At 38.3% G+C, this 19,690-nt stretch overlaps 1 protein-coding gene and 1 pseudogene across 3 annotated transcripts in view; both read left to right on the forward strand.

The window, feature by feature from the left end:
• TENM1 (teneurin transmembrane protein 1) overlaps positions 1 to 19,690 on the forward strand; it is a 745,224-nt gene that overhangs the window by 697,155 nt on the left and 28,379 nt on the right. For all 3 annotated transcript variants that reach the window (XM_011378218.2, XM_011378219.2, XM_011378220.2), the window contains 2 exons: positions 5,707 to 5,879; positions 7,061 to 7,296. In XM_011378218.2, coding sequence (XP_011376520.1) covers positions 5,707 to 5,879; positions 7,061 to 7,296 — 409 coding nt within the window. The remainder of the gene's footprint in view (positions 1 to 5,706; positions 5,880 to 7,060; positions 7,297 to 19,690) is intronic.
• On the forward strand, positions 3,611 to 3,729 carry LOC111730777 (annotated as a pseudogene).

A 19,690-nucleotide genomic window follows, 5' to 3' on the forward strand; every position in this document is an offset into this window, starting at 1 on the left:
AAGGGTCCCAGATTGAGGCCAAAATGTCAGTATGTCACTACTGAGGGTCTGGGCTGAGCTGACAGTTTCTCAGGCCCTTTCCCTTTGTGGGATGCCCTTCGCTCCAAATGAGATGGCTCATTTACATGATCTCTTAATCCCTAGTCTTCTGAGTTTTCTGTTTCTGAACTTCTTCAGCATATTCCCTGGGGTCCCTCCAAAAACTCCATTCACTGACAACTTAGAAAGGCCCTCATAATAGTTCTGGGTTCCCTCTAGACTGTTTTACAAATGGTCGGTTTTATGGAAGATGGCTAATGAAGGATTCTTTCTCTTCCCTGATAAGATTAGAAAGGGGTGGAGGTGAGGGCGGGGGGGAGGGAGGGACAAGGCAAACAAGCTATGTCTCTGGGTGAGATATTTGCATGAGTCCCATGCAGAACTAGTTATATGAACAAATAGTCCAAACATCAAAAAGTTTCCAATGTTTTCTAGGATCTCAAAGTAGGGAGGGAGCTAAGGTACCATGTGGTCCAGCCCCTTGTCTCCAGGCAGGCAAAGGATCTCGATTAAACAAGATGAACATAAGATGGCCAACTGCTCCTCTCCAGTCTTGCCAAGTCATCTCTCTTTGTGCTTTATGTCCTTGATAAGGATCAAGATTGGACAGACAGAATTGTCATGGGTCATGCTGGGGAGAACTGCTATAGAGACATGGAATGAAAAAAGGAAGGGAGACTGTGGCAAAAAAAAAAGCTTTCAGAGGCTGTTAGGGAAGACTAGCTGAGCTGTACAAGACATCTGTGTAAACTGAGCCTGGCCTCCCAACACCACCATAGATGGTTCTGTCTGTTCTCTAACCACACTAACTCTCTCATATCCACCCCATCCTCTCCATTTCCACTAGCAGCCTCCAATTTCACTCATTCAACAAGCATATGTAGTGTGAATCTACTCTGTGCCAGATACTGAGAATACAGAATTGAATGAGACACTGTGCTCTCTCTCTAAAGATTTGAGAGTTTACAACCAGTAAGGAAGATAGGTCTCAATGATGGGCAATTGTGATATGTTTAACAAAGGCAAGAAGCCACCACCTTCTCTTACATAGACTGAGGTTGCAGCCTCCCAACAGTCTTCCTGCTCCATAGCTCTCTTTCCAAGATTTACTGCTACCAAAGTACTGCTTGAATCATACTGTTCTCCCCTGAATAGTTTTCTATGCCTCTCCATTGTCCACTGACTACCTGCTTTTCTCCAGAGCCAGTTTCCCCCTGCTCTGATTCCAAAGTGCCTCTCCAGCCTTATCTCCCACTCCTCTCCCAGGGAAACTTTGCACTCCTGCAATTCGGTCCCTTCAATGGATATCCCATCCATCTGTGTGCTTTTCTTCATGCCATTGCCTCTGAAATGCCTTCCTGTCCTCCCCAATCTCTACCTAACAAAGGATTAATCTCTATTTCTCTTTCACGACTCAGATACCACTTCTTTCTCTTCCTTCTTCTCTTCTGCTCAGCTCAGCGACTTGCTTACAGAATTACATGGCAATATTCTGGCATTAGAATGATTCATCTGCATATCTTATCTGTCCCACTAGACTTTGAATTTCATTCAAGACTGATATTTATTGAATGAGGGACAAATGAAGGGCATTATGAACTTGGAGCGGAATCATAGGATGCCAAATGAAGTTATTGGTGAGGAAAGGGAACACAGTATTTCTGAAAGAATGCTTATTAGGTTGTTCAGGTTTCTGGCACAAAAGGGTAAAGAAGGTCTGTTTTCTTTAAAAAAATGAATTTTCCTTCTGCAATCTTCAATATTTTCTTGAAAGCAAAGGTAGAGGAGCTTCTAGTTTTTACTCTGTATGGTTTAGCTCTAGCTAGCAAGGGAAAGGAAAGGCTACTCCTTATGAAAAAATATGAGACCCAATATATTTTTCATAAAGTATAAATATCATTTCCCCAACTAAACTATATGCTCCTCAAGCACAAGAATGAATTCTAAATTTCCTTTCCAGATGTTTCCTTTGCTTCACAGGGACATGTGTATGCTCCTTTACAGAGTAGAATTCTGTAAAATCAGGTCAGGAAGGAACAATTTGATAGCAAATCTCCCCTTACCGGATCCACTTCTGATGCCTATAAAGGCCACAGTCATTGCCTGATGGTGCAATTCACCAGCCAGAATTTGCAGGCCTTGTTAAGCAAGTGCTACTCCCAACCTGGGAAGAGGAGGATGTTTATACCATGTTATGGCCTGAGGGCATCAGTTGTAGCATATTGGCTTGTACTCTCCGCACCAAAAAGTGCAGGCACAAAAGAGAAAAACAGCAGAAGAGATTTTGATTGAACTTGTTTCTTTGACATTCCATCTAGAAACGTACATTCCCCTGTGATAGAGGAAAAACAAAACTCAAGCAAACAATAGAGAATTAAAAGATCCCCTTATTTCTTATCTACTTTTAAGCAATCTTCTCAAAGTTGTGCCTGTCATTCTTCCTTTGGAAATGACCCCACAGAAGAGAGGCGGGCCTGTGCATTTCAACCGAGGGCATTATAAATAATTGAGTACATGATAGACACCACACTGCAGATACCACCAAATGTAATTGCTTTGACTGCAACTAGCAGAATTGGGATGCATGAGGGTGTTAAAGGTGGAATGCTTTGGATTCAGGGGGATTTTCCTTCAGTTTTATTGCAATATAATTGAAATATTGTGCTGTATAAGTTTGCATACAGCAGTTCTTATGTATATTGCAAAATGATTACCATGATAAGTTTAGTTAACATCCATCATTTCATATAGATACAAAAAAAAAAACAGAGAAAAATTGTTATTTTTCCTTCTGATGAGAACTTTTAGGATCTACACTCTTGGAGACTTTCATGCACACCACATAGCACTGATAACTATTGCCATCATGTTATTCATTACATCTCCAGAACTTATAACTGGAAATTTGTACCTTTTGACCACCTTCATCCAACCACCTATGCCCAGCCACCACCTCTGGTAACAACAAATCTGATCTCTTTTTCTATGAGTTTGGTGTGTGCAGGTTTTTGTTTTGTTTTAGATTCCACATTTTAGTGAGATTATATAGTATTTGTGTTTCTCTGTCTGACTTAGTTCACTTAGATAATGCCCTCAAGGTAGAGTGCTTTGTTTATGATAGAGTAAAAATCAAATGTGTACTTTCGAATGTGCCTAACCAGCCACAGAAAGGAAATCAGGCAATATAATTTTCTAGCTACACAGAGATTGGGCAGGACTGTGGGAAATTCTACCTGATCCCCACACCATTGCCTCCCTCACCAGAGAAAGAATAGGCAGCAGCCTCCCAGCTGGATCCAGATAATTACAGTTTTATCCAGGATTGTTTAGCTTTTTCTTTTTTTTTTCCAAATGAGCACCAGTGACTAAGCTGAATGTTTGGTGTTGGAGGGTAGGTAGGAAACCAAATTTATCCACAGGCCACTGCTAAGGTTCGTTGGAATGTTTGGCCCTTATGCCTTTGTTCGTGGGTGGCTCAGTTGGCATCCAGTCTTTTTGTCTTGACCTGAGGAGTGGACCCAACCACTGCCCTCACCTTTAAAAGAAATCTCACTTTAAAACAAGCGGCTGAGTCTACGGCCATGCCACCCTGAACATGCCCAATCTCGTCTGATCTTGGAAGCTAAGCAGGGTCAGGCCTGGTTAGTACTTGGATAGGAGACCACCTAAAAATACCAGGTGCTATAGGCTTTAAAAAATATATAAAAATAAAAATAAAATTAAAAACAAGGGGCTGAGTGACTGGGAAAGAAGGAAACATTCCCAAGCTACAGAGTCCATGGGGGAACCTGCATGCATAGTACCTTAGGTTAGATTTCCTGGAGGAATCATTAAGAGAGACCTTGCCAAAGGTCAAGGAAACCTCTTAGGAATCAGGAAAGGGTCACCAGAGGTGCTGGCAATGGATGTGAAAGAGAGGAATTACCTGTGTAACCCAGGTTGTGGGGCCACAGTTTCCCTCATGAGGCAGGCCTACAGCAGTTTTCTTCTGTCTGCTGCCTATAAACTCCTCCCTGCAGGGTAAAGCAGCTTGACATTTTGGGAGAATCAAAGCTGGATGTTATTTTCCTCTGCTGGAAGAAAGACGAGGCAGACAAAGTTTGGCGATGCTAGGCATTCAAGCCTTTCCATGCTCCTTTCTCATCAAGGGTTTTCTTCTTGCAGGCACAGAGCCTCAAAGCAGGCCCTGGGCAAACAGGCTGAGCAGGCTGGAGGATTTTGCCATTAACCTTAGGCACAAGCAGCATCTTTTGGCTTTTTCTTGATAATGAGGCCTTAGCTGTATAAGAACATCACACCAACAGCCATTATGACTGAAATCCATTTAAACAAAGGGTACACCCAATTAAACAATTAGGGCTTGGCACAACTATGATGTCAAATGACCTATTTGATTTTTTAAATTTGTCTAAGTCTATTTTAATTGCTAATGTGTGTGTGCACGCATACACATACTCGTGTACACACAGAACTGAAGTTGAGGCAGCATTGTGTATAGCTTCGAGTTCAGTTCTTCAAGTCCAGCCCCTTTCTCTGAACTTACCAAAAGCTAGTCTGAGCAACAATCCAAGCTGAATTCTTTAAAACCTAGTAGATTAACACTGAGTCACTATACCATTTTGCATAATTGTTGAGGGAGGAGGTAGTCGAGTCAGACTCCACCATTGTATCCAGGCTGTATCCTGATCACTTTGGGTTAAAAGAATGTAATTGGTTAACATTTTAAAAGCAAATAAAAGTGCTTAGATATTTTGTAATTTGCAGCTTGAAAAGAAAACAGTGATGGGTTTCTAAGTGCATGTCTTTACTTTTAATGAAGTGTTTATTTTTCATGGTTCTATTGGCAATAAAAGAACAGCTCCACATCAAAAGCCTTCAGGGAAGCAGTTTTCATTTAGAGGACAGTGAGATTGCCAATAATTCTGATGTTTGTTTGTTTTTTTTTTTTTTAAGTAAATTCACTCGACTATATTTCTAGATATAAGTTATTGCCTGTTATCTCAGATAATTAATTATTTTTGTCTCTTACCCATATAAGCAAATTATAACACATTATGTACTATACTCAAAAAGATTTTTAAAAATTAAGTGACACTGAGATCAGAGGGCTGCAGAATGTTTGAATGAACATTATCTTCTGTGCTTGTTCATTTTGTTGGAAGAATGATTCATTCATTTCAAATTTGGCAACTTAAACAGTAGAAAATATAATTTTTCTATCACATTGCAAAATCAGTTTATTGCCCTTCCCAGGCTTTAAGCATTCATTTGTGCCTGTTTCCTTTGCCAACAGCACCCTCTTCTGGGTTCTGTCATCCATCGCATCTAATAAAATAGACCCAAATTGCAAATGGAGGCCTCCCTGCAACATTGCACACAGCAGGACACGATTCATAAATCAGTTTACATCCTGGTGACTCATTACTAGATATATTTTTTTTTCTGTAAAACAGCACAGCTCAAGGAAGTCATCAAGAATTCAGAAGCTGCAAAAAATACCTTTGTTTGATTAATCATCTCTCCGACCTTTTCTTCTTATTGAACAAGATTAATAATCCTTCTTATCACTCAAAGTTAAACTGCATTAGTTGCCAAGTGATTTTCATTTTCAAAGGCCTGTTATCACTGCCAATAGGCTTCAAAGTTGGCATTGGTTCCATTCCTCAGGTATGACTCCGAGGGACATCTGACCAATGCAACATTTCCCACTGGAGATGTCAGCAGCTTCCACAGTGACCTGGAGAAGCTGACAAAAGTGGAGCTAGACACTTCCAACAGTGAAAATGTCCTCATGTCAACCAACTTGACAGCAACTAGTACCATATATATTTTAAAACAAGGTAAGAATATTTCCAACTTCGCCTGACTATAATAGCTCTGAACTTCTACCCTCAAATCTCTGTACACCATTAATAAATAGAATTCACTTCTGGCTGAGAAGATGCCTTCTTATTAGTTTTTAGCTATGAAGGCTGAAACCCAGGCAAAATCACCCCTTTCACAAGTTCACATAGCAACCTTGAGCTACATCTCTGTGGGAGTCACGAAGTTACATCCTTGCCAAATCCTCTCTTCCATCAAGTCATTTCCTAGCACCCAGCTGTGTGTAAAGCTCTTTTAGGTTCTGAAGGGGTTAGAGCAAAGAAATGGAGTCTGCGCCCCATCTGAGATTAACATTCAAGATTCATGCTGACATGGGTGAATAAAAAGGGTAAATTAGGATACACACTGAGCAAGAATATAAATGAAATGAGATAATTAAAGGCTCATTCTATTCAAATAAAACAAAGTAAGAAAGAACAGAAGATAAAAAGAAAGAAGGGAGGGTGGGGAGAAGGGAAGGAAGGAAGGAAGGAAGGAAGGAAGGAAGGAAGGAAGGAAGGAAGGAAGGAAGGAAGGAAGGAAGGAAGGAAGGAAGTAGGTTAGACTTAGAAGGAATGTCTTGGAAGCTCAAAAGGAAGTGGACACACAGAAATTGTTTTCTCTTTGCCTAGTCATTAAGGACTCCTTCTGTTTTTAGGTTGTGGGGCCAGACACAGAACTGTCCAACATTCAGATCCATCTTAAAAGAATCAGTGGCAACCTTTGTCAGTGTTACTATTTTGTTGAGTACAGCAATTGTGCTGGTGTCCCCAGGCAGTAAAGATGCCTAGTTCAACTTGATACTCTTTTTATGCTAGCTCCCACCATACCAAAGTGAGGAGGCCAATCCACCAAGTCAAAAAAGGAGTTAATGAGGGAATTCTTTAAAAATAAGAAAGAAAAAAAACACCCTGCAGTATTAGACAGGAGTCTTTTATCCAAGAAACGAGATACCCCAACTGTGAAAATAACAAAACCCAAATGGACAGAGGGAATGCCTGCCTCTCAGAGTGGTTGTCTAGCCCAGAAGGCAGTTGGGTCCACAGCATCCCACCTGCTCATCCCTTCCCAAACTTGCCTCCTAAAGCTTAATTTGTCTCTTCTCTGCTTCCTGTGCTTCCCTTTCTCCCTGCTCTTTCTCCTTTGCTTCTGTCTACAGAAAATATCCAAAGTACCTATCGGGTGAGTCCAGATGGCTCCCTACGTGTCACCTTTGCCAGCGGGATGGAGCTCAGCCTCAGCTCAGAGCCCCACATCCTAGCTGGGGCAGTCAACCCAACCCTGGGCAAGTGTAACATCTCACTGCCTGGAGAGCACAACGTAAACCTCATTGAGTGGAGGCAGAGGAAGGAACAAAACAAAGGCAACATTTCAGCTTTTGAAAGGAGACTGAGGGTAAGGCTGAGGGTAAGGCTTGACCTTATACAAGATATAGAAATTTCGTTTTATGTTTGCAAACTGCAGAGAATTTCTAATCTGAAGTCCCATTTCTCCAAAACTTTTCTAGGTAACTGTCTAGCTTATATGATATACTAAATCAAGAGAGGGTGCTAATGATGGATAATGGTTCAAGATCCTTAAATGAACAGTCTAATAGGAGCTTCTTTTGTCCTTACCCTGCTGAATTACTCTAATAGTAGCAATTTCAGACACCAAGGTTTGTGTAGAGAAATGTCTTTAGTCAGGAGGCCCTCTAGAATCCTTCATGGCATGCCCTGGAGGTAGTTATCAGGTCGACCTGGTTGATCCAAGTTCCTGCTTTTGGGTAGTTTATACTTCATTTGGAAAGACCAGGCAGGCACACTCTGAAAGATGAGAGACATAAGGTGACATTTGGACAAAGACAACATAAAAGAAAAAGTCAATGAATTATATCATTGCCATGAATACATATGAAGGGCCAGAGGGCTAAAAGCTAATACTGAACTTGAGCTACCGGTGCTCAGAGAGAGCTGCCGGGGGAAAATTAAAGATTTGGGAGTTTTCGAGTCCTAACCAAGCACAGTTCACCACAGTTAACCAGGTATTTCTCAGTCCAAATTTCCTTTCTACAGTGCACCAAGCCTACTACCAACACAGAACTCTGCCTGTCCGTTCTTAAACATTAACCAATGTTAGAATGATGTAACCAGCTTTCCAAATATAGTGACTTTCAATATCATCCCCAGAGCAACTGCCAGCCTGAAGGAAATAATCAGTCATTATTGAGACCAGGTCTGCTTTGAGCACCTGTGTCATGCCTGGGATGCCTGGAATGCTTGCATTTTCTTCACTCATAGAAAAAATTCACTCATAGTAAAAATGTGGTAAACTTTAAGCTGTGGAAATGCAACAACAAACAACCACCCAATTCCAGTGAGAAGCAGTCAAACTAGTCCCATGGCTTGATATAAACAAACTTATCTATGACAGTGCTTGCTTTTCAATCACTTCCATTGGTGACACTAAGACATAGATTTCAATGGATGTTTTTCATAACAGCCACTAAAGTTGTCTAGACACACAACTTAATGTGTATGATTTGTTCCATTTACCAGTTTCTAACAGAATATTTACCAGATACACAACTGAAGTGAGAAGTAAAACCAGTCCAAATAGACTTGTCTGGTGGATATCAGGTAGAGTTTCTATCAGAGTTCTAGAAATGGCATCTCCTGGGTAAAACTCTGGAGGGGAGAGTTAGAAATATGCAACTTAAATGACAGAGACTTCAGGAAGGTACTTCTGAAAAAGCTCAGTGAGTTCCGAAATGGGTCATATCAACAATTTCAAGAATTAAAAAAACAACTAGATGAGCAGATTAAGGAGATTGAACCTTCAAAAAGAACACAATAGATCTTTTGGAGATAAAAAAAAAACACCCTGGAAGAGTTGAAAAACGAAATAACAACCTTGGGAAATAGAGTCGACTGAATGGAGGAAAGGATCAGTGATATCGAAGACAGAAATCTAGAAATAAATCAGAAGGAAGAAGAGAGAAACCAAAGAATGAAAAATAATGAAAGAGAAATATAAGAACTAGCTGATACCACCAGGAGAGGAAACATAAGAATAATGGGCATTATTGAAGGTGAAGAAAAGGAGCAGGGATTAGAAAGCATTTTCAGACAAATAGTAGATGAGAATTTCCCAAATCTAAGGAATGAGCGGGAGCTTGGAATTCAAGAAGTCAACAGAACACCCAATTATCTCAACCCAAAAAGGTCTTCACCAAGACACATTGTATTAAAGTTATCAAAAATCAACGACAAAGATAGAATTCTCAAGGAAGCCTGGGAGAAAAAGAAAGGTAACTTATAAAGGAAAACCCATTAGATTACCCTCAGACTTCTCAACACAAACCTTACAAAGCCAGAAAGGAATGGAATCAAATATTTAAACTATTAAGTGAAAGGAGCTACCAGCCTAGTATAATGTATTCAGCTAAGCTCTCCTTTAGATATGAAGGAGAAATAAGACTTTTCCAGACATACAAAATTTGAGAGAATTCTCCACTATGAGGCATGCACTACAGGAAATATTGAAAGGGGTCAGTTCACCAAAAACAAAATGACAAAAAAAAATACATAATTAAGAGTAAAGTGACTATCAGGCATATAGAAGCAGGAGTGCAAGCTTTACTAAGAACAGGGCTTTATAAGCTTAAATAATAAGAAGAGAATTGTTATAACAAGACAGTAATGAACGTTCAGCATCCATAGGGACAAATTGAGATATAAATGACTGAAAAGGGGGAGATTCAAAGATCCAAATTCACAAAGGGGAATGGAGATAAGGCAGGCACAGATGAAAATGGACAACTGTATATATATATAACTATCTTTTTCATATTCATAATAGTAACCACACACCAAAGATTAAGAATCGAAGTATATAACATAAAACAAGAAGAACCAGAGGGAAAACCCACAAAAGCCAACTGAAATAATGAAAACAGAAACACAAGGACAAGGAAGCAATGGAAACACCAAGCTACCAGAAAGCAAAAGATAAAATGGCTATAAGAAGACCTCATATTTCAATAATTACCCTAAATGTAAATGGACTGAAATTACCAATAAAAAGGCACAGAGTTGCAGAATGATTCAAAAGCCAACCATATACTGTCTCCAGGACACACATCTCAGCTCCAAAGACAAATATAGACACAAAGTGAAAGGGTGGAAAATGATATTTCAAGCAAATAGCTTTCAAAGAAAAGCTGGAGTAGTGGTACTAATATCATACAAAATAGACTTTGAAATAAAAAAAAAGGTAAAGAAAGATACTGAGGGACACTTCATACTGATAAAGGGAATCATGCACCAAGAAGACATAGCACTTATTAATATCTATGCTCCTAATCAGGGAGCCCCAAAATATGTAAAGTAAATACTAACATAACTAAAGAGAGAAACAGACCAAAACACAATCGGTAGTAGGGGACCTAAATACCCCATGGTCGGATATGGACAGATCATCCAAACAGAAAGTCAATAAGGAAATAACATCCATAAATGACACATTAGACCACCTGGACATAATTGACATTTAAAGAGCCTTCCATCCCCAAACAGCTGCTTATACATTCTTCTCTAGTTCACATGGAACGTTCTCAAGGATTGACCACATACTGGGAAACAGAGATAGCCTCAACAAATATAAGAGGGTTGAAATCATACCAACCATATTCTATGACCTTAATGCTTTGAAACTAGAGATTAACTGCGAAAAGAAAGCAGGAAGAATCACAACTACATGGAGATTAAACAACAGGCTACTGAAGAATAACTAGGTCAAGAAAGAAATAAAAAGAGAGATCGAGAAATACATAGAAATGAATGATAATGATAGTACAATATATCAAAACTTTTGGGACACAGCAAAATTGGTCATAAGAGGAAAGTTCATATCATTACAGGCCTAGCTCCAAAAACAAGAATGAGCCCAAATAAACAACCTAAGGCTTCATCTTAAAATCTAGAAAAGAAAGAACAAATGGAGCCTAAAGTCAGCAGAAGGAAAGAAATAATCCAAATTAGAACAGAAATAAATGAAATTGAAAACAAAAAGAAGCAATAGAAAAAATAAATGCAACAAAGAGCCGTTTCTTTGAGAAGGTTAATAAAATTGACAAACCCCTGGCTAGAGTCACTAAAGAAAAAAGAGGAAAAAAAACAAATAAACAAAATCAGGGATGAAAGAGGGGAAATTATGACTGATATTGCAGAAATACAAAGGATCATACAGGAATACTGTGAAAAAGTATATAACACCAAATTTAATACCTAAAAGAAATGGACCAGTACTTAGAAATAAACGATCTTTATAGTCTGAATCAAGAAGAACTGGAAAATCTAAATAAACTGATCAGCAGTATGGAAATCAAAACAATCATCAAAAACTTACCAAAAAGTAAAAGATGGCTTCACCAGTGAATTCTACCAAACATTCAAAGAAGATTTAATACCTATTCTCCTAAAACTCTTCCAAAAAATCGAAGAGGTGGCAATACTTCCCAACTCATTTTATGAAGACATTTCTCTGAAACTAAAAGCTGGTAAAGATAACACAAAAAGAACAAAAACTACAGACCAATGTCTCTCATGAACACAGATGCAAAAATCCTAAATAAGATGCTAGTGAACAGAATACAGCAACATATTATAAAGATTATATGCCACGATCCAATAGACTTCATCCCAAGGGCACAGAGATGGTTCTACATACGCAAATCGTTAATGTGATACACGACATAAACAAACTAAAAAATAAGAATCATATAATCATATCAATAGAATCAGAAAAAGCCTTCGATAAGATACAGCATTCATTAATGATCAAAACACTTAACAAAATTGGTATAAAAGTAAATCACCTTAACATAATAAAGGCCATCTATGACAAACCCTCAGCCAACATTATACTTAATGGTGAAAAACTAAAAACCTTCTCTCTAAGATGAGGAACACTATCGCCACTCTTATTCAATATAGCATTGGAAGTCCTAGTGAGTGCAATCAGACAAGAGAAAGATATAAAATGCATCCAAACAGAAAACAAAGAAGTCAGACTGTCACTACTTGTGGATGACATGATTCTCTATATAGAAAACCATAAAGATTCCACAAGAATACTACTAGAAACAATAAGCAAATACAGTAAAGTCTCTGGATACAAAATCAACTTTCAAAAATCCATAGCTTTCCTATACTCTAATAATGAAGTGTCAGAAAAAGAAGTGGAAAAAATAATTCCTTTTGCAATTGCAACTAAAACAATAATATACCTAGGAATAAATTTAACTAAACAAGTGAAGGGCATATGTAATGAAAACTATAAGACCCTATTAAAAGAAGTCAAAGAATATACAAAAAAAAAGGAAAGATATTCTTTGTTCTTGGATTGGAAGAATCAACATAGATAAAATTACCATATTATCTAAAGCATTATACAGATTTAATGCAATTCCCATCAAAATCCCATCGGCATTTTTTAAAGAAATAGAACAAAAAATGATCAGATTTGTACGGAAACATAAAAGACCTCAAATCGCCAAATCCTTCCTGAGAAAAAAGAATGAGGCTGGAGGCATCTCTCTGCCCTACTTCAAATTATACTACAAAGCGACAGTAATGAAAATGGCATGGTATTGGCAGCAAAACAGGCAGACGGACCAGTGGAACAGAATCGAGAGTCCAGAAGTAAACCCATATTTATATGGGCAAATAACTTTGACCAAAAAGCCAAAAATATACAGTGGAGAAGGGAAAGCCTCTTCAAAATGGTGCTGGGAAAACCGGAAGGCCACCAGCAAAAGAATGAAACTAGACTGTTGTCTATAACCACACACCAAAATTAACTCAAAATGGATTAAGAACCTGAATATAAGACCTGAAACAATAAAATGCATCGAAGAAAACATAGGAACTAAACTCAAGGACCTTGGACTTAAAGAAAATTTAATGAATTAGACCTCAAAAGCAAGGGAAGTAAAAGCTAAAATAAATATATGGGACTACATCAAACCAAAAAGCTTCTGCTCAGCAAAAGAAGTCATCAACAAGGTAAAGAATCAACCATCCGAATGAGAAAATATATTTGCAAGCAACACCTCCGATAAAGGCCTAATATCTAAAATGTACAAAGAACTCATACAACTCAATAACAACAAAAAACAAATGTTCCAATCAAAAAAATGGGCAGAGGACCTGAACAGACATTTCTCCCTAGAGGACATACATATGGCCAACAAACATATGAAAAGATGCTCAACATCACTAGCTATTAGGGAAATGCAAAGCAAAACCACAATGTGATACCATCTCACACCTGTTGGAATAGCTATAATCAACATGACCAGTAATAACAAATGTTGGAGAGGATGCGGAGAGAAAGGAACCCTCATACGCTGCTGGTGGGACTGCAAATTGGTACAGCCGCTATGGAAAACAGCATGGAGTTTCCTCATAAAACTAAGAATTGATCTTCCATATGATCCTGCAATCCCTCTACTGGGTATTTACTCCAAAGACTTGAAAACCCATATCTGAAAAGATATTTGCACACCGATGTTCATAGCAGCATTATTCACAGTGGCCAAGACATCAAGCAACCGAAGTGTCCTACGATAGATGGTTGGCTACAGAGGCGGTGGTACATATATACAATGGAATATTACTTAACCATAAGAAGAGATGATATACTGCTATTTGCGACAACATGGATGGCCCTCGAGATAATCATGCTAAGCGAAATAAGCCAGACTGATAAAGTTGAAAATCACGTGGTATCACTTATATGTGAGATATAAACGTAAAAGCAACAAATGAACAAGACAAACAGAGACTCATGGATATGGACTATAGACTAGTGGTTACTAGTGGAGTTGGGGAGGAGGGGGGAAGTAGACAGGGTAAAGAGGGTCAAATATAGGGTTTAGGGGGAGAGTGAAGTGGGTAAAGGGGATCAAACATATGGTAGTTGAAGGAAACTGGACTTTGGGTGGTAAACACACAATATAATATATAGATGTCAAATGATAATGTACACCTGAAAATTATATAAATGTTACCCCAGTAAACTTTAAAAAAAAATTTAAATTTTTTAAAAAAGTGTTCAACCTCACTAGTAATCAAATAAATGCAAATTTAAATAAAAGCAAATGTTACCATAGGAACATACCATTTTCCCACTCTCATAATGGGAAAAGTTTACCAACGATGGTAATACTCGATGCTGATAAAGATGGAATGGGATGGACCCTTCTACTACTAGTTTATGGTAGCATAAATCTTTACAACCATTGTGCACTATAAAGTAACATCTCAAATTTCATCGGGAGTCTTTAATATGTTCTTAACATTTGACCCAGTAATTTCACTTATAGAATTCTATACTAAGGAAATATTTATTTACAAAAATGTTCAACAAAAGGAGATATGAAAGAAAAATGGAAAACAAAACTCTAATTTCCAACAATAGGAGAAAGTATTAATTAACCTTTATCATGTAGGAAGATATTATGCAACCTTTAAAATCCAGATTTTAAGAATATTTAATAACATGAGGAATGCTCAAGATAAAACATTAGCTGAAAAAAGTAGGACATAAAACTTTAACTACAATCTTAGTTATTGTCTTCTTTAAATGTATGGACCCAGATTATGCCAAAATAAAGTAAGATGAATGGAATGAAATGCAGTAAACTATTAGCAGTCATTCACATGGGAGTGTGAAATTACAGGTAATTAATTATTTTCTTTGTATATTTCTATATTTTCCAAATTTTCTGCAATAGAAATGTCATTCTTATAATCTAGGGATAGGGGAGGTTTCTTTTTTTTTAAGTTATTTTAAAAAGTTATTTTAAAAAGCAAAGTGCACAAGATTACTGAGCAAGGGCAGACCAAAGTCTGAAATGAGAATGTTGGCTTTGCAGTCATCCAGGCCACTAAGATAAAAATTCTTTCTGTATCTCACTTTTGTGTGGAATTAAACAAAAACAAAAACAAAACCCTGAACTCATGGATACAGAAGACAAATTGGGGAGTGCCAGATGGGAGGGGAGGGGCATGGGCCAAAGGCAAAATGGGTGAAGATGGTCAAATGGTACAAACTTCCAGTTATAAGATAAATAAGTCCTGAGGATTTAATATACAGTGTGATGAATATAGTTAGTAATACTGTACTGTACATTTGAAAGTTGCTGAGAGAATAAATCTTAAAAGTTCTCATCACAAGAAAAAAAATTGTAATTATGTGTGGTGAAAGATGTTAACTAGACTTATTGTGCTGACCATTTCAAAATATGTACAAATATTGATTCATTATGTTCTACACTTGAAACTAATATAATGTTATATATCAAGTATACCTGAATTTAAAAATTAAAAAAAAAACTTTCTGAATTAGAATTTGAAAATAGATTCTTGAGACCCCTAGAGGTTTTATGTGTGAGTTTCAGATCCTCCTTGAGATTTTATTTAAAATGATCATGTATGTGTTTATGGGCATTTTTCTGGGGACACAGTGCATAGCTTTCAGATATTTAAAGGAATCCTTGACCATAAAATGAGCATAATGAATAGGTAGTGAATAGGTATAGTCTGAATATTATTAATGTAGGCTAACCCTAATGTTGGTTTTCCCCCATACCTCATAAACCTATTTAACATTCTGTTTGGAATCTTGTTGATAATTTCTGTAGATATGAATCTAGTACACCAAGCTACAATCACCTTGGAATTTGACACATGGGCTCATTCAAAACCTAACTAAAATGAGAAAAGTAATCATTATATTCTAAAAATAACAATTACTGACCACATCAAAATGACAACTAAACTATAGAATAGCCATCATTGAGAAACATCTGAAGTCTAGCTGAACAGAAAAGTCCTACAACTAAGGACACAAAGAATAAGCCACCTTGAGAATGGTAAGAAGGGCAGAGATGCTGAACAGTCTGGTCCCATACCTGCGTGTGGCGGTTAAGGATCAGGAGAGATATCTCAGCTGCAGAGGTCCCCTCAGAGCAAGGGGTCCCAGTCTGACACCAGGCTCCCCAGCCCAGGGTTCCAGTGCCAGGAAGAGAAGTCTTCACAACTTATGGCTGTGAAAACCAGTGGAGGTTGTGGCTGAATGAGACAGAGGATGGCTGGAGTCCCAGGCATTCTTCTTAAAGGGCACATGCGTGGACTTATTCACGGATGGACTCACTGGCTCTGAGTTCCAACACTGGGGCAGCAGTTTGAAAGGCACCAGGAACATATGGGGAAGAACCGAGTTGTCTGGCTTCATGACCGGGGCTAGAGGGGCACCTTTCTCCCAGACAGAAGTGCTGGCAGGATCTATTGTTTCTTTGCTGAGCCCTTCCTCCTCTCAGTGTGCAGACCACATCTGAGTGTCCATCAGCCTAGCTAACATTGGTTGCCTCACCCTGGGGATTCCCTGAGACTCTATGCTTCCTAACTGGCAGGCCCATCCAAGTCACTTCCAATGGCATTTCCATGCAAAACAGCCTGTCTTGACTCATGCCGAGGACTTTCTTAAAATCTCTCAAAGGTCCACAAAACCCAAACAAGCAGCATCTGGCCTTGATATGTCCTGTACTTCTTGCAGAGCAGCAGCCGGTCTGTTCGTGGTTTAGCCTCTTGAGGTACCTCCAAGCCCAGTGTGGATGGCGGCAATCTGTAGATTCCTTGGTGGCTAATGCCAGATGGCCCCAGGCAGGGCACAGGCTGCAGCTGAACTTGGCCTGTGGTAAGACCCTCCCAAGAGGCCCCTGTACCGGCATGCTCTGTGGTGGGCTTCAGACCAACCAGAGCACCACTGGAGGCCACATTCTAAGAAGACACATGCAAAGGGAAGACTGGGAAGGCACCAGAGCTAACCCTGCTCTGTAGGGTCAGACCCTATACAATAGTCACTGTAGTGACTGTAGTCACTGGCCAGTTCTCAAAAACAATCAACCCAAGGGTCATTCCCTCCCATTGACATGCAAACAGCAACCAAGGCTCAATTACAACAGGAAGGCACACACAATCCATACAAACGACACACCTGAAGAACCCGGCTCAGACAACCAGAAAAATTGCACCACTAAACCCCACAGGACGCAGACACTCTATTAAGGACACTCTATTAAAACTGGGAGACATAGCAACCCTACCTAATACATAGAAACAAACACAAGTAGGCAACAAAAATGTGGAGACAAAGAAACATGTCCCAAATGAAAAAATAGAACAAAGCTCCAGAAAAAGAACTCAACAAAATGGAGAAAAGCAATCTACCAGATGCAGAGTTCAAAACATTGGTTATAAGGATGTTCAATGAACCTAGGGGAAGAATAGATGAACTCAGTGAGAACTTTAACAAGAGATAGAAAACATAAAAAAGAACCAGTCAGAAATGAAGACTACAATAACTGAAATGAAGAATAATACATTAGAGACGATCAACAGTAGATTAAAAGAAGCAGAAGATCGAATCAGCCATTTGGAAGATAAAATAGCAGAAAACACCCAATCAGAACAACAACAAGAAAAAAAGAATCCAAAAAATAATAAGAGTAGTTTAAGTGGTCTCTGGGACAACATCAAGCATACTAACATTTGTATCATAAGGGTACCAGGAGAAGAGGGAACAAGGAACTGGAAACTTTTTTGAAGAAATAATGTTGGAAAACTTCCCTAAACTACTGAAGGTAATAGACATATAAACCCAGGAAATTCAGAGTCCCAAAGAAGATGAACCCAAACCGGCCTACACCAAGACACATCATTAAAATACCAAAGGCTAAAGACAAAGAGAAAATCTTAAAAGCAGCAAGATAAAAGCAGTTAGCAAACTATAAGGGAGCTCCCATAAGACTGTCAGCTGATTTATCAACAGAAACTTGGCAGGCCAGAAGGGATTGGCATGAATTATTCAAAGCAATGAAAAGCAAGAACCTTACGAATAAGATTACTCTACCCAGCAAAGCTATCATTTAGAATCAAAGGACAGAAAAAGAGCTTCCCAGACAAGGAAAAGCTGAAGGAGTTCATTACCACTGGATTATTATTACAAGAAATGTTAAAGGAATTTCTTTTTATTTTGGCTTTATTGAAATATAATAGTCAAATGGTTGCTTGTATTTACATTGTACAATTCAATGAGTTTTTTCAATTATAATTGGCATACAGTAATATGTTTCAGTTGTACAGCACAGTGATTAGAGATCTATGTAGCTCACAAGTGATCAGCCCACTAAATCTAGTACCTCTCTTCCCCTTTACATAATTATTACAACATTGTTAACTATTTTCCTTATGCTACATTTTATATAGCCATGACTATTTTGTAACTATTCATCTGTACTTCTTAATCCATTTGCCCTTTTTTGCCCCCCGCCCTTCCCATCTGGTAGCTCTCAAAATTTGCTCTGTATCTATGAGTTTATTTCCATTTTTGTTGTTTATTTTGTTCTTCAGATTCCACATGTATGTGAAATCATAAGATATTTGTCTTTCTCTATCTGACTTATTTTATTCAGTGCAATACCCCCTTGGTCCATGAAAGCAATATTTTTTTCCATCCCCTTCCTTTTAGTCTGTGTGTGTCTTTTAATCTGAAGTGAGTCTCTTGTAGCCAGCATATGTAGGGGCTTTGTTTCCTTATTCATTCAACCACTCTGTCTTTTCTATTTAAGGTACTCGTTGATAGGAATGTCATTATTACCAATCTTTTTTCATGTTTTCTATACATTTTTTTTTTACTTCATAAAGAAGTCCCTCCAATATTTCCTGTAATACTGGTTTGATGTTGATAAATTCCTTTAGCATATTTTTGTCTGGGAAGTACTTTAGCTATCCTTCAACTCTAAATGCTAGTTTTGCTGGATAAAGTATTCTTGGTTGTAAATCTTGGATTTTCATCACATTGAACATTTTGTGTCAAGCCCTTCTGTCCAGCAAATTTTCTTTTGAGAAATCAGTTGCCAGTCTTATGGATGCTCCCTTGTAGGTAATTAACCACTTTTCTCTTGCTGCTTTTAAGATTCTCTCTTTGTCTTTAACCTTTGGCATTTTAATTATGATGTGTCTTGGTGTGGGCCTCTTTGGGGTCATCTTTTTTGGGACTCTCTAAGTTTCCTCTGGTTGTATGTCTACTTCCTTCACTAGGTTAGGGAAGTTTCCCATCATTATTTCTTCAAATAGCTCTTCAATGTCTTGTTTTCCCTCAGGTACCCCAATGACATGGATATTTTTGCATTTAATTATGCTCCATAGGCTCCTTAAATTATTATTATAGGCTTGGCATCTTTTTTCTTGCCATTCTAATCGAGTGTCCTTCGCTTCCCCATCCTCTATATTGATAGTTCAATTCTCTTCTTTATCTACTCTGTTGATTCTTTCTAATATACTCATCATTTCAGATAATGTGTTATTCATTTCTCACTGGTTCTTTTTTATAATTTCCATTTCCATTTTTATGTTTTTTTTATCTCTTTGTTAAAGTTCTCACTGAGTTCATCTACACTTCCCTTAAGTTCATTGAGTATCTTTATAACTAGTGTGTTAAACTCTGCATCTGTTAGATTGCTTGACTCCATTATTCCTGGATCTCTCTTCTGTTCTCTCATATGGTTTCTGCTTCTTTGTCTTCCCATTTTGGCTGCCTTTATGAGTCTGTTCCTATGTACTAAGCAAAGCTCTTAAGTCTCCCAATGTTATTAGCATGGCTTTGTGTAGTAGGTGTCCAGAAGCACAGTCCTGAGAGGGGTTCAGTTACAGGCCAATTTTAGCCCCAGCCTGTCCCTCCA

Source organism: Pteropus vampyrus, unplaced genomic scaffold (genome assembly GCF_000151845.1).
Source record: "Pteropus vampyrus isolate Shadow unplaced genomic scaffold, Pvam_2.0 Scaffold335, whole genome shotgun sequence".
NCBI classification, from domain to species: domain Eukaryota; kingdom Metazoa; phylum Chordata; class Mammalia; order Chiroptera; family Pteropodidae; genus Pteropus; species Pteropus vampyrus.